Raw genomic sequence first — 16668 nt, 5'->3', positions numbered from 1 at the left:
GTTCATCCCAGTTTAGTCAAGTTCTCTATCTACTCTGGACTCACCACACTGCACAAGAGTGCTCAGTGACACAAAATGTATATAACAAAGTCCGTATGTAACTAAGTCTACAGAGGTTAGTTGTAATGCAGGTGTTGCAGTGGTAAGGAAAGCACTCTCAACATCCCAAACAATTTACGTTTATATCCACACTCCAGGAAAGTTTATGCAGCACTGGAAAATTTGTAGTTAACCGTAACTGCAGTGCGGCTGTAAAAATAAGGGGGGTTTTGGCTGTTCAAAGTCCTTTTCCGCTGTGTTGCATAATTTCATTGGGGAGCAATAAATTAGGTATCTTTTGGGAATCTCCCCTGCCCTACACCATCTGAGTAAAAAAGATGCAGATTTCCAAATAAATAAACAAATAAATAAAAAGTCATACACATGGGACACAAAAATAACCTCTTAATCAACAGTTTGGCATATTGTGATGCTCGGCATGCGCTAACAATAGCTCCTGGCAGGCTCATATTCCAGTTCCCTGTGCGTGCCAGAGCCTGGCTGTGAGATAGATCTTTATTGCTACTGCTATCCAGATCAAATCTAGCCATGCCGTGCCTACCCCTCACCAAAAATTTACTCTCCTTAATAAATAAATACCTTAATACAAAAGAAACACGTTCAATTGCCAGGGACTGGGGAAGAGATAAAGAACAGAAAAGGGGGAGAGAAATCCCTGCCGAGTTGAAGGACTTGTATAGGAATCACTATGGGGAGATTTGGGGTTTTGCCCAAATTTTCATCCCTTTCACACCCATAGTGCTCGCTTCCTCAGAAGAGGAGACTGTTTGTAGTGTGTTGCTCCCAGAAATGTCCTTCCTGAAGGAATCCTTCCTGTAGCTTTATGGCAGGTGTCAGTCAGACATGTCCAAATACATGTCCGCAAGACCTGTCCATACAACAATGATTTCGTAACCTGCAGATGTCAAGAACCAAGACAAAATAACACAGCACACACCAGGTTGAATATGGTTAACTAAGTTGCTTTTAGTTTATTAATTTTACCCATATACATAGTTGGTTTTGAAAACACCACGTGAAAGAGCCAGGACAAAGTGTAACAAAATGGTATGGGAAAAGATTTCAATATGCAACATGCCAGTGTACCTACTGTGTTTTATACACACTTTACATTGAAAACCAAAACCCCACAGTTTTCAGAGGAAGCACACATTTTATTTTGAACTGGCAAATTTAGTTTATTAATATGTAAAAAAATAAATCTACAATAGCAACAGTGCAAACACATCAGAACTTGCATGGCATACAGAACACAAATGAATAAAAATTATTATACAAAGGGCCCAATATTTCCTATGGTACTGGCTGTGACATGTACAACAAACAGGGTGAGGAATAAACTGCAATGTAAACAGGAAGATGAGCTGCATATTACTGGTTCTGTCTTGTATGGTCTCTCTATTTCAGGGGGTAAAGCTGTCATGCCTTGGATCTGCAATTAAGATAATAAAAAATGATCAGTTTTGCCACATAAGATTAGAAATCTGTATTTTGCTCTCTAACTAGCTGGCAGCTTGCATGAGAATCTATTGTTAGTTTTGTACTGGGGTTGTGACTCTTACTGTGAGGACATCAAGCTCAGTAAAAATATTAATATAACGCATGCCAAGTGATCAATGTGCTCATCCATTGTTCTCATCTCGGGAACAGCTGTACACACTGGCATCCTCTCCAGTGAAGAGAGGTTAGGCTTTTGTTGGTTGATTTGTATGACCTTATTTTGTTTTGTGGGACTATTTGGTTGGTTTGGGTTTCGTTTTCATCTTTCTGGCAGATAAAAATGGAAGTTTACAGTGTTACAGTGCTATAAGGATATTGGATGATATTTGAACGCGTTCATTTGTACATACAAGGCTTACACTTGCATGTACAAGGCAGTTAGTTGTGCACACATTCATTTCACAGAATCACAGAGTGGTTGAGGTTGGAAGGAATCTCTGGAGGTCATCTGGTCCAATGTCCCTGCTCAAGCAGGGCCACCTACAGCAGTGTCATTATTTCTGTATATGGAGCATTTTTTGCTCTTCCCTTAGAACTCAGTGCAATTTTTGTGGAGTTAGACATAACTACCTGCCTGTTGTGGCTTTGACATGAAATTGGAGAGATCTGGGTACACTGCTTGGCTGTGCTTTTCCTAAATGTACTCTCTACACATAAAAGAAAAGAAGCTATGCAAAAAGTGAGCCCCTGGACACAAACATTTTTGAAAGTTTGAATGCCCGCCTGCACAGCATGTGCTTGCTTTGGGTTTTTTTTCCATGATGCAATTATCCTGCACTGCAGAAAAGAAAATCTAAATATTGACTTAATCTTAGCAAACACAACACAAAGCTAGAACTGATCAAGGGACCATCCCTACAGAAGGATGAAAGTATTTTCAACTCACTTCCTCTGCTTCAAGTTTTTTCCTTCTTGTAACAACTCACTGATTGTTTGGCCATTCAGGCTAAATCTGTTCTTGATTTTGATTTTGATGGGGATGGCCAATTTACTGTAATATCACTAATAAGGGAGGGGAAGGGAAGGGAAAGAGGCCTAATCTTAGCTTTGATGGATATGCCCTAGTCATTTGAAATAGGAAACTATGGTTAGAAGGAAGAACTGAGCACTCCCAGTTCCAGTGAGCTCACTCTTTGACTACATTCTTCAAGTTGTAGGTATTGTTCCTTCATCCTGTAAGATAAAGGGGAACAGCATTTCCCAGAAAGCATACCATTCAAAAAAAGAAGCCTATCCCCTCCTGATAAAATTTCTGTGTGCTTTTCATCATCTTAACTTGTACTCTGACAAATAATCAGTGAAAGAGTGGCTACGCAGCTGCTACTGGCCAGCAGTTGAAAAGATCAAGAAGTTTAACCAAAACTGGTGAATAGTCACATGTACTGTCAATAACTACTTTTCACAGAAGGTCTGCAGTGGGACAAATATTAGAAAAAAACAGAACCTCTTTGATTACTCATAGCACACAGTATTTCATTGACATCCCATGGGCAGAACAATCTGATCAATGTTGGAAAGACCCAAGAACACCGCTGCAGGAAGGGCAATTGCTCCACGACCTGAAAGCACTGTGTGACCCACTATGAGGCAGTGTGGGCTGTTTTGCAGGGTGAGGAGAATGAGGCAAAGGTCCTTTCCTAGGAAGTATTTCATCAGTAGTACCTGGTATCAGCTCTGTTAGGCTGCCCTAAAATCATGGTAGGAGATAAGCCAGTACAATGAGACCATCTCCCCTTCTGAGCAGAAAAGCTCAAAAAAGTAAAATGGAGTCTTGAATTTGGACTCTGTAAAGGATTTCAAGGAGCAATATATATTTTTCAGCATCTCCTTCAGGGTTGATACTACATGCACTAGTAGTTCTTTATAAACACACACCAACACTAAAGATGACAGCTTTTCCCAGCAGTCCTGTTAAAATACCAGTAGACATTTAGAATAAATAAGAAATTACTGGGGAATTATTTTTTATCTTCCAGTTTTTTTCATCAAAAGAATTGGGCAAGGAAAACTATAGAAGATAAAATCTTCTAAAGGTGCGCAAAAAACCAGACAATCAAAATGTGCTTTTTTTGGTCCAATACTATAGACATCTCTAAGACACAAGACCAACAAAAAAGCAAGAGAGTCCTTGTATAACTTTAAGTAGTCTAGATGCCTGAGTTAAGAACTTGGATTCTTGAGGCTTCCTTATGCAGTCAATAAGCTTCCCCCTACGGAGTGACTCAGAGAAGAAACCTGATTTAGGGATTTTGAATCATCCATCACAAGACCATGACGTAAGTCCCTGACAATGGAGGCAGCCAAGGGAAAACAGCTTTCTATCTTGGTCACCTAATCTGGACCCATATGGTTACTCTCTGATCAGTCCCAGACACACTGAAAGACTCCATACCCCTATTACTGATCCCAAATGCTGAGCAAAGGTCCCACTTTTCTATTCTTTTTAAATACTTTTAGAACTCAAGTTAGGTGAACGCATTGAGGAAAACATTCTTATCATTTGTTATTGTATGCAAATGCAATATAGCCATGTAAACAGTATGAAGACCTATAACCAGGTACTTATACATATGCAATGAAGCACAGTAAATCACATTTGTTTCATGGCGTTGTGGCCTCCTTTTCAACACTTAGACTTACCGACCATTCTGCATTATCTGTTTTTGAACATCTCACGTTCACTGGTAGTTTAAGCACAAGTTCATTATAGGAGAGACCCTCCGATCTGGACCATTTGAATTTGTTCATTGCATCCATAAAAGACAGGTTTTTATATTGCTTAGGACTCTTGATAATGAAAGGCCAAGTCCTAAAGAAAAATAAATAAATAGATTTTAAAAAATAGATAAATACCATCAAGTGGGAACTGATGAGGAAAAGCTTTTGGAGAATCTACTCAGAAAAACACATGTACTATTAACATGTATATTATGCCTAACTCACGTTCTCAGCTAAGTTCTTTGCTACTGAAAACTGATGCAGTTTCATTGACTTTAACAGACTTACGAAAGTTTGTCAGCAGTTTAGGACTTCCTGCCACATGCTTTTAGAAATGAAGGATTTTAATTAAGAAAAAGAATTACATTGCTGCTTTCTGATCTACAAACTGAATACACATACAATGCAAAACAGATCTTATGCTGTAACTTCTCAAAAAAACAAAACAAAAGCCATACCCTCTACTAGGCTTGGCAGACAGTGTTGTAAAGAAAGGTTTGTCATTAGAAAGCTGCTTCCAGACGGCTCTGCCAAACTCTGGTCATAACTCAGATAATAGGTCAAAACTCAGCCTAGCACAGGAGTTGCTGTAACGTGCACTGGTTGGCAGCAGTACCAGAAGATCAAGAGGGAGTATCTGGTGTTGTGGACATTGCCTTTTGGCATGTCCCTACATGCTGACTGCAAGGGAACTTTTGGCCAGGGGTGGGATAGAGATCTGCTGTGCTGCTCGAAGAGATTTGACTATTTGCCCAAATGTGGGAATCCTCCCATGAACAAGTGGGGCCGATCCCATTCCCCACTAGCCAAAGATGTGGAAAGGGAAGGAATGAGATTTCTTTTCATTCAGTAAAGAAAAGTCAAAAATAGTAATGAAGGAAAATAAAAAAAACCAGCTAAAGAAAACTTTTTCCATTGCTCTTGCTTTCTCCTTGTTTGACTCTACTGGGATGAATGGAAACAACATGGTGGACAGGATAAGTTTTTGCTTTAGGTAAAGTGTTGCCTATGCCAAAGTTCTGCTCTACTCAACATCTAGGCACAGAGGACATAATTTTAATCAAGCAACAATTTTACACTATTGTGGCCCAATTGCTTTCATCTCAGCTCCTCATGATTTATACCACTGTCTGTGCCACCAGACTGAGGAAAAAAAGAGTTTTAAAGTGAGCCACAGTCCCTTGATCCTGTTTCCCTTTATGTGTAAGTCAAGAGAGAGTTTAGAGGAGTCAGTGAAGCAGTTCCAGTGTAAGACTGACACAAGAGAGATGAATATCAAGTCACATATCCTTAGGCTGACAGAGCTTAATGAAACAAGAATTGTGGATTAGGTCATAAATACTAGAGGCATTAATAATCTCTTCTTCTAATTACTATTCCATTTGTGGCAGACAGTCTGCATACTTACTCTATTCAAAACAACTTTATTTCCCCAGGCCAAATATGCATTTTTTTCCTTAAGTACAGTTATCATGAATGAACACTCAAGAGAGCATACATTTGTTAGAATATTTTCTTTCGAAGCTCAGAAAGACTCTTTTAGCTAGGACTAATTTAGAAACTGTGTTCTCCCAGTATTAAAAGAGATTGTAAATAGAAATAGTGTGGAAAATGGAGTAGACATTGATTGCATTGTGACTTTCTTCAAACTCTTCTCTCTTGGATATAAATTTCAGAACTAAGAGCAGTAAGCCTGTACATCAAATTACTTTGCAATAACAGTTTTATATGGTTTTGTTAAGATAAACTGTGTAAGGAAAGACAACTTTTAAAATCCAAATGTCTATTTGTCTAGACTATTAGTCTACCCATTTTATTTTAAAATCTTACTATTACCTTAGTTTAGTGCAACTAATAATACAAATGTAATTCACCTTTCACCACTAATAATGCATTCTACTTTCTATTGTTTATTATTTTTTGGCATTTCATTCATTTGGGAACTTTCCTCTTTAGACTGCTCTCACTCTGTTTACAATCACTTCCACTGCTATTGAGATGCTTTCATTTTAAGCACTGTAAGGAACACTTAAATACTGAAATATGCTATTTATTGTTTTTTATACATTCACACACATTTATCCTATCTATAGTGTGCTTCCTCCCATCACCTACCAAAATTTAAATTTTATGTTAGATTCTGGAAATCACTCTTGCTCTTAGTGAGCAATATTGCTGTGCAGGCCATCCCACTGACACTGAAGGGCAGAAAAGTCAGATCCAACAACACACTGGGAAGCATTTTGTTCTTGCCGAGGACTCTCATGATAAAAGACAGCAAGACTTCCGCTGACTTACCTGAGAAGCTGTAACACCTTGTTTAAAATTCACCAGTCTGTGGTTTACCCCAGCAGTCAGATGCCAGCTGAATTGAATGGACCTTCACGGTGGTTATTATAGATCCTGAGTTGCCTAAATGGTAACAGCCCCCACCTCCCACCATTCATGGAGGGGATATTTAATATTTGTGGAGCACTGAAGTAGACAGATCTTACAACAAAATTATATTACCCCTTTGGAGCTGAGCAGCAGGCAAATATTCAGATTCTTGTGCGTTATTTTTACTAGGAAGAAAAATTGGTGAATGAGCTAGGGGTTTTTCTTTCCAACGTGGACTGATATCTCAAAAATGTGAAGTGTCCTGCTTCCCTGAACAGCAGGAGTCCAAGACTTGGGAGACAGTGTCTTTGCACAGAATGGCAAGCCCCTGCAGCCAACAGTTCACCTAAAAAGCTCTTTTCTTCCTCTTGGCTAGATTCCTACCACTGGTTCCATGTTTTTCTCTCTGTTTACCTTGCATATCATCCTCTGACTTGTTATTCTTCCAAAGCCTCCATTCTCTCATTTCTCTCCATCATGGTGCTTATCTACCATTTATCTTTTACTATGAACAATTTAATATTCTCTCAATCCCTCAATTTCCTGTCTAACTTACTTACAACTTCTTCTCCTTTTGTGCATTTTTGTCAGTGTCACCAAGACAGCTCTATATGTGAGCAACAGTTCTAGGATCTGGTTGCATCGATTGACTTCAGCAGAATTACTGACTAAAAATCTACCCAGGATAATTCAATACCCATGCTCCCAAACTCCTTTTTCAAAATTATCTCTACACATGTGAAGCACTGATATGTTTTGATAAATTGATAGATTTGAAACATTGATATGACATTGATACATAGTGTTTTTACAGATGGTTGCAGTGAAAAAAAACCTGTTGTGAGAAATATTACTTCTTTAATAGAAGAAACTGCCTTTTTATTAAAAAAAAGGATGCAAAATAATTAGTCAGGAGAAATAAGTAGCAGCACAGCGTATTGACCGAAAAGAAGTGGCATGAGTGACCCTGCAACATGTTGCACTACCAGAAAGAAATAAAGGTTGTATAAAAATGACCCACAGACAGAAACAGAGGTGCTACCTATATTCATAAACATTTTACTTGCCTGACTGGTCTATAGATTTCCTTAACACCGATGAACTGGAGTTGTTCCATTATATCTGGAATACTTGCACATCGGGTGAGGTTGATTCTTGGGTAGTAGAGCAGATACGACAGGCACATTTCATTCCTGGTGCTCAGACCACCCTGAAAACGGGATTTTTCTTTTAATCGAGATAGCATTGGAATCCCACAGATAAAAACACACATTAGCATTTATATGCTAATGAAATGTGTATCAGGAGGCCCAACTCAACAGGTTTACCTTGCACATTAGGTTATCAAGTAGCAAGAAGTTATTACATAATTAATTACAAAATACACTGCAAGCTCAAGCAATAGCTCCTGAACTTAAAAGATGTCAGAAAGAACAGCTATCAAAAATATAAGATTCCTATTATGTTGAAGAGTACTATCTGAGAAGTTCAGGTTTATTTTCAGCTGTCTCCAAGGTACTTATATCTATCATGTTTCAGAAAAAGGGCTTCAAAGTGGAGCAGATGTAGAAAAAACCTGGTAGGATAATTAGACTGTTTAATAAGAAATTAAATGAGCTTTGCCTAGTAAAATGGAGGCCAGGATGGAATATATATCTATATGGACTCTCCTTGTAAGTACATATGCAGATAAATAACTCTTTTCTTTCTTACTCTTTAAGTTAACAGATAATGTTGACTCAAGAACAAATGAGCACTAACTATAAAATAATTAATTAGATTCAATATTTTTAGCCAGCAGAAGAAACAGCCTCTTAAACAGTCTTCCACTGAAAGCCATGGGGCAAACAACTAATTTAAAATTAATCTTGGTAAATATGGACAAGATTATGAGCTGCACGTTCCTAAATCCCATCTGGGAACAGGTCCACAAATCTCACAGAACCACAGGAATCGGAATGGAAACGACAAACGCACAAACCAAGGGCCAAGCGCTAGTGAGGTCACCACACAGGAAAATAGGACAAAAACTCAAAAGCCTACATTCTCACTCTTTTGCTTTTCTTTACACACCTATTGCGTGCACCTACAAGCAAGGTATGATTCAGGGAGAGGTATCCCTGTGCGAGAGCTCTGGATGCCAGGACCAGGTTTTCCTTGCCGAGCAGAAACCTCTCAGGTCTCACCTCCCAGAGGTCTGGATCCAGCCCCTCCCAAGGAAGCGGGTTCAGCCCCTGGCGAAGGCTGGGTGCTGGCAGCTATGTCCCTCCCATAAACTTAGTGGGTCTGGCATTACTTTCTGGCATCGCAGCCAGCTGGCACAGTCCAGCTCATGTCCCAACAACCGAATTTGCTTCACCTCCAAAACCAAGTGGCTACATCGCAATGGCCGGCACCTGGCCTCTGCTAACCTAAAAGGCTGCCTCTGGGAGACTGTGCATTGCCACGTGCCAAACCTGAGCCGGAACCCCTCGACTTCAAAGGGGGTGCTCACCCCCTGGCCATGGCCCTGCCTTGTCTGCTGCCGTGGACATGCACCCAGGGCTGTGGCACAGCCGCTCCTCATGCCTGGGCTCCTCCTGCACCACCCCAGGGGCAGCAGCTGTCCAGGAGGGTCCCTGCCACTGGAAAACCTGCCGCGTGAGAAAGGTAATGCACAGAGGCTCACTCTGCCCAGCCTACTCCTCCCAGCCTGAAGGACCTGCATTCTGCCTGGGTTCTATGTTAGGCACAAAAGCAAGCAGTCCCATCTTGGTCACGGCATAAGTAAAAATCAATACGTAAGAACTGGCAAATACAACTTTGGGGGAAAATGCGTAACAAGTTCATAAAAATAATTCATTAGGATATGCAGAATTTGCATGTTAATACATGTTATGAAGAAAGAACTCCTTATACTAGCCGAAGTTTGATTTTTAAAGACCTTTTATGAGCTGGCTTGCTTATTTTTATAAACTGGTCATTTGAATGTCTTATGCAAGAGATCAGACTATGATCATAATAGTCCTGATGACTTTAAAACTGAAGAATCTATGAAAGGAAAGATAATACATAATTATGTGCACACAGGCATTAGCAAGTAAGTTCACACTTTTTAACAGCATTTTATGAAAAAGACTAGTCCCCAATATTATCTGTGTATTTATTTTCATCCATTAAAACTTTTCTTACCCATGTCATGCGAATTCGGTCCACAGTACTGTAGTGACATTCTGTGATTAAATTATCCCCCTGAAACACAAGATTTAGGAAGTTCACAGTTCTGAAGTTTATCATCACCAGCTTCAGGTAACCACAGATGACAGCAAACACTTAAGAAATAAAGATCAGAGCAGTGGATACAACTTTCTGAAAGAGCAAAGGATTAGGTAATTGGTGTATGCTAAGGCCTTGGCACTTGGCGTTCATATTATCCCAGATCCTCAGGGATCCCCCATGGACTTAAAATGAGTCTGATTAAAAGTCTGGTCTGGTTTTTTTTAAATCGCAATGGAGGTGCTCAGTTATAATCCTATTGTCAGGAAAATTATATATGCAGACAATGTATACACATGATACTTGCTCCAAAACTCTTCCAGTGCTACTTTGGATAGCTTTCCCCAGGCTAATTTATCCTGCCAACTTCAATAGAAATACTTGCCAAATGAGGAAAAGAAGGTTTTCCACATCACAATAACAACTATTTATCTGCCAAGCCTGGGAGTAGAGGAGTGGCAGGCAAAAACTTAACTATATTGACAGATATGTATGGGAAAGGCTGAATACTTACCTTCTCAAGTACATACATTTAACTTTTTGCTGTCTTGACAAACTGATCTACAGTTTGGTAGTACCTTTATGCCCAGTACCTGATCAAATATAAATCTCAAAATCACCATGATCATCAAGTGGAAATTAAAATATTGATGAGCATAGACAGACGTCAAAAATCTGGTGTTTTGGGGGAACTTCATATCACAAGGATGCCAGAGGTTTATTTGCTTTGGTTCATTTTTTTGTATCATCATCTTCCCTTATCACTCATTGTATTAATCTTCCCTGAAAAAATCAGATCATCTTCAAACGTGGAGAATTTCTCCTTTCCTGCAGGCTGTACCATTGCCAGATGAATGCTAGTGCTAACTATACTCCGGGCTGCTGGAAGAAGGTGCGTCAGCCTTGTGTCAGCCAAATGGAGACAGAGCTTTCTGAAGCAGTGTGTACTGGCACAGCTTCGCTGCTCCCAGCAGGAATATGTTGGTTCCCACCAATGAGGTCTCTGGCTCTCGTGGCTTACGGACTGGATAACATTCACTAAGAGTGTTCCTTCTGTGAGATTAGATCTTTTGCTTCCAAATTCAGAAAAGAGTGCTAGTACACGAAGAAAACAAATAACCTGGACTCCACGAGCTGAAAGAAGGATAAACCCTTGGAAGAACTCGCAGAAGGAGAGAATAACAAGAACTTCTACGGAAATTTTTAATATTATTGGTTAATTGATTAGACTGTGGTCCGAATCTCACCAGAGTTATGTATGTAAAGCTGTACTGGTAGTTTTGCATAAGATGAAAACAATAAAAGGCATGAAGAAGGCTCACTTCAGAGAAAGAATTCCAGCTTCTACTCAAGCCATCTTTTTTAAGTTGCTGATACTATCAAATACCTCTTTTAGTCTTTCTGCTGTCTACTCCCTTTTGTTCTTGAATTTTAAGAGGCCTTTCTCTATAATCTGCATGGATTTTCCTAAAAATATTACAGGCTTTCTCTGCAAACCTGTCATCTTCTGCCAGCCCTCTTCCTAAACCCTTCAACACTTCTTTCCTGGAGGAGGTAACAACCAGTTTGTCTTTGAAGTCCCTGTGGAGTACAAGCAGTTGGACTTCAAAGAGTAAATACTGCACCTGAACATCCAGGTTTTGCTGTAGAAATTAAATGAGAAAGTTAGCATTTTAGCTTCTTGCCTTTAAAGGACAAATATCAAAGTATCCCAGTGTGGGAGAAGAGACATAAGAGAGGAAGGGACTTGAAGAGAAGCCTGGAAGTTTAAACCATGGGGCTCCTGATCATACTTGAAGTTCAGGCGTTGCAATGGTCTTTTCAGCTCTCTTTCCCTTACTGGCGCCAATCATAAACAAAATCCAGTTGTTCTATATTTTGCATCTTACCAGTTCCATGAATTAACGGGCTTGTACACATGCACCCTGACTGGCACATCTCCAGCTGCTCTGCTGGACAGATCTGGAACACCCAACCTTAAATTATTATAGTTATTCTCTCCTTCTGCAGCATTAAACTTTCTGTCCTCAGGCCAAAACTTCAAAAATAGATGTCAGCTGGAACTAACAAAGGTTGAGTGAATAACTTTTAAATGAGTGACTCATCCAAATAAATATAGACTCTTTTCATGCAATACCTATGGATAGCTACTGCTTTATAATATAATTGCAGCTGGGATTTTTCTAAAAGGCATATTACACTATTCTCACAAGAACAGCAGATAGAATTGCACTATTTCTTCTTCCAAAAGGTTTTGTTTACTCAGTGAAACCTCATGTGGAACATGAGCACAGAGTTTTACTCCCAACAACAAATATAAATATGAAACAAACAGAAGGCTTGACTGATTTGTGGACATGTTTGCGAGGCTGGATACTTGCTGTGTGCGAATACTCAGGATGTGCTATTTGGTTCCAACAGCTCCATAAAGCTACACAGTGGTGGTCCTATTCTTCAGCTGGCTGGATGTACAAAGATGGCACAACCAGGCACACATGTGATTTTATAATCTGCTTTGTTCAAACATTTATGACAGTAAAGTTCAAATCAAGTAACTGTGGACACCAAACACACTCAAAGAATAACTTGAACTGATGGGCCAAGCCAGTTCTGTAACGAATTGGGTGGACACTCCTGAGGCACTGCCACTTTAATGCAGTAACCACTCTGCGGTAAGTGGAAAAATTAACAAAACATTCAAGCAATTCTGTAGCAAAATTAATCCTAAATGTGAGTAAATGTTAGGCACACGATCTCTTAAACACTTTCAGGGAAAGAATTAAGAGTGTCATACCGGCAATATGGTTCTTTCTTCTTTCAGATACTGAAACTCCTGGAAGTTGAAGTCAAACTCATCGTCGTAAGCCAGCAGTTTCTGCTCCTCGCCGTTGTGGAAGTGGCGCATCCTGATAGCTCTGCCAGCAAGATGAGCATGAAGAAGTACCGCAAACACGTGAATCCCAGCAGGTCTCTCAGCACCTAGAGCCTGGCCAGTGGAAAGCAACACCACCAGTGTGTCCAGATGCAATGTAATATGTAATGTAATGCAATGTACAAACAGAGTAAAAATATATTAGTAAATGCATTTTACATTCCCTCAGTTTACAGCAAAATGCAGTCTGGAGCAAAAACAAATCTGTATGTGAAATTAAGGTTTTATATACAAAAAAGGCTAGGGTATTTTCTGTGGTTTTTTTTTTAATAAAAACATGTTTTGACTCATAATGCACATAGTTTTTATGCAAATCAACTGGACTGCCAATAATTCTCAATAGATTAAGACTTTCAAGGTTATTATACTAAAACCTGCAAATTATTTTACTGCTATTGGCCAATACTGCTGAATGTGGATGTTTATTGTGAAAAAGAATTTCTATGCAGTTATGAATGACGTTATCATCACTACTGTGCCAAGAGAAGCACTTTAAATTAAGAGGCTGTAATTATAATATGCTCTACTTTCCATCTTCAAGTAAACTGGTAGTGAAATACTGTAGGTTTACACCTGAAACTTTTTGCAGGTCAAAAACATTTTAAAACAAACTTTTCCAAATTGACACAACTCTGACATCACTCCCATTCTAGCTGAGATCTACAGGTCTGAAATTCTGGTATGCTAAACTTTTTGATTCTTGTTCAGAGCCCAATCTACAAATAATCTGTTATCGCAATACCTTTCAAGTACAGCCTCAAGGTCAGAAACCTCATGATAAGAGATTACTCAAGTGTTTTTAGGCTGAAATATGCTATGATAATATGCAACATTTAACACCAACAAGAACAAACCTAAATTCCATATCTAATTTGCTGTTCACTCCAAACCACATCATAAAAAGCAGACATTGATTCAGCCTTTCCCTATAGATGACAAAGTACATGAGAATCTCCCATGATATCTTAATCACAGATCTTAGACAATGCTTCCATTATCTGTAGAGATATTTAAATTATCTTAATGAAACCAAGTGTTTAATGAATGCATAACTTCGTACTTTGGGCCATACAACAAAACCTGTTCAGGTCTTTAGTTTCTGTGGTTGGTCTAAGAATACCTTTCACACTTTCACTTCACTATTAGGAGCCTTTTGCACATGCACAGATCTTTAATTAGTCTCTCTCAACATTTTTTCTGGGCTAGCTGTTCCAGAGGTTTTTTTAATAGCTTTGCCATGGAAAGCAATGTATGCTTATATATTGAACACACAATTAAATCATCGCAAGCACTGTGTCATCCAGAATTACTCATATCAGTAAAACATCCTGAGCACCCCAAATGCCTGGATCAAAAAGACTCAACATTCTGGAGGGCAGTGTGCAGCTAATGCCTTTGCTCACGTCTTTAACCATTAACTATCAATCTTCCCAAGAAGTTAAAGAGGCTGTCCAAAACGATTTCTAAAAATGAAAACCAATGGATTTGTGCAGGAGACATACCTCTTCCAGACATTCCAGTGTGCAGTGACCCTCTGACACAAATTCAGGCATGCCCGGTGGGATATTGTGGAAGAGGCTGACCCAAAGACCAGCTTCAATTACCCCAGCATCGTATTTCCTTAAAACTGAAGTATAAATTAGCCTCAGACCAGAGTTATCTATCAAACCTGCAACAAAAGAACAGAGTCAGCCATGGCTGTAAATCAGTATTAAAAAAAAAATTTAAAAATCCAATTGTTTCACATTTTTCAAGGCTTGTCCTGAGTTTTTTACATCAAAATCAAGGAATCAACCTCAATAACCTGGAAATGAGTCAAACCATATGCAGGAAGTAATAAAAAGGGACAGCCCACAGGAGGGTTGTTAAACATGGTATGTTGATATCTGTGGTGTTCAGATATGAATGAAAAATACGTGCTGCCCACAGCCCCTGTGTCCCTTCTGCTAAGTTATCCAACATGGACCTCAGAGAAAAGAAGGTAGATAACAGGCAGAGCAAACAATGCAAGGAAATAATAAGACCTCAAAAGGTGCCATGTATGATTTTCAAATGAAATGTTTAAAGTTGTTGTGGGTTTTTTTCCTCTAAAATTTTCAAGCCGTGTGTTGTCTTCTACTAGTGAATTTATGTATTCCTTCACCTTGTGCCCTAGCATTAATTATATCTTTCCTTTGTTTTGGATGGCCTGTCGCATTACAGCATACTTCAGACGAACAAATACATCCCTTTTGCAATCTCTCCAATTAAGAGAGCATCAACTAAACATATGAAAATTGGCTTCCTAAATCCCAAACTTGAAGATAATACTAGCACTTTGAGTAAAACAGACAAGAGAACTACATAGGATTTTAATGCTGCACTCACTCAAGGACTTCTCTTGATTTCAAAAAGTAGTTTAAGGACCCAAAGCCAGATGTAAAAAGGTTGATGTTTTTAAGAGTCAAAATTATATGAATCTATTTAATTCATTTAAATGCTTAGCCGTATGCGTTTGTTTGCGTATCTACTCAGAATTTTTGTTGCCTCTGTCATCTAACTGCTTATAATTATTTCTCTTGTATTAGCCATTTTTATTAGGAAAGATACAAGCAAAAAACAAAGATTAATTTGTGTTGCACAAGCCCTACATTCTACTAGCTCATTTCTTACCTTCTTTGTTGTCCCTTTTCAAATTCCAGCTTTGAAAATTAAAAATGCAAAAAACCTATCAAGCATCTCAGAGAAGGTAAGAGGCTTCCTGGTGACCTATATTGGTCTTCTAAAAAACGTAACAGACAGAGCAGTGCTTGAAACCAAATTTTACATCAACATGAAATCAGCAGGCTATTTTAAGATAAGCAAATGACAGAGGGGCAGAGCAAGGACTAAGTTACCCAGTCACTAAAATACCTAAGAGAGAGTAGTATATCGTTATTAAGGAACAAAGGCTATGAACTATGCATAGCCAATTAAGAGTGTTAATCAACTATGAGACATTCTGCAATATACGAATCATGGCATTTTGGGTGATATATACTGTCCCACAACATCCCAATTTTCATGTGTTTGGGAATCCATACTCATCCCCTTTCTGAAGCTAACTGTACAATCTCATCAACCTGAATTTTTCCTTTGTGGTAGTTCCCCTTCAAGCTTGTTGCTAACATCTAAATGCCAGAAATTTTTATGATATGTAAGAGTCTTTGATAAACAATCTCAAAAGAGGCCACCTTTCCAATTAAAAGTGAATGTTAAGGATTTCAGAAACATTCAAAACCAGCCAAGTTAGGAGCAGTTCAAACATTTTTGAGTCTAACTGGGAGCCAATGCTGACTACCAGTCTGAGTCACGTAGGAAAACATTACCCCAGATCACAATGCGAGGCTAACAATGCAGCCTTTAACTGCGAGACCCAAGATGGGAAACTCCAGATCCCGAAACAGGAAAACGAAGGTGACTCGCTGGCAGGTTGGGTGCTGTGTCAGGAGGACTCGTGTGCCCCCACCCGAAGCATTGGGAGCACCCAGGTCTACTCCCTCCCACTCTTGGCATGATCTTATACCATGTCAGGGAGAGAAACATGACCTGATTACAGACTCTCTGCTCTGTCTATGCTACCTGAATTTTCCCAGGTCTTTGTCGAGAGCGTGTGTTCACCTGGAACTGTCCCAAGAAGGCAAAATTGTCCCCGTTGCTTAAAAAGGAAATGAAACATTATAGATTCCCAGTTTTAGTATGTGCTACTTGAACTACATCATGCAGCACAGCTGTATCATACAGCACAGCTGATGAAAATAAAATAGTGAATTTAGGGACACAACCAATTTGGAAACAGTTTTTCT

At 39.2% G+C, this 16668-nt stretch overlaps 1 protein-coding gene across 1 annotated transcript in view; it reads right to left on the bottom strand.

Moving 5' to 3' along the window:
• Positions 1-1330: 1330 nt before the first annotated feature.
• Positions 1331-16668, bottom strand: part of MOXD1 (monooxygenase DBH like 1) — a 50370-nt gene continuing 35032 nt past the window's right edge. The window contains exons 7-12 of the mRNA XM_059835768.1: positions 14347-14513; positions 12707-12898; positions 9829-9888; positions 7725-7867; positions 4201-4369; positions 1331-1492 (exon numbers count right to left, since the gene is read on the bottom strand). Coding sequence (XP_059691751.1) covers positions 1331-1492; positions 4201-4369; positions 7725-7867; positions 9829-9888; positions 12707-12898; positions 14347-14513 — 893 coding nt within the window. The remainder of the gene's footprint in view (positions 1493-4200; positions 4370-7724; positions 7868-9828; positions 9889-12706; positions 12899-14346; positions 14514-16668) is intronic.

Source organism: Gavia stellata, chromosome 2 (assembly GCF_030936135.1).
Source record: "Gavia stellata isolate bGavSte3 chromosome 2, bGavSte3.hap2, whole genome shotgun sequence".
NCBI lineage: Eukaryota > Metazoa > Chordata > Aves > Gaviiformes > Gaviidae > Gavia > Gavia stellata.
The sequence above is the reverse complement of the archived record's forward strand: the minus strand, read 5'-3'. Positions and strand labels throughout refer to the sequence as shown.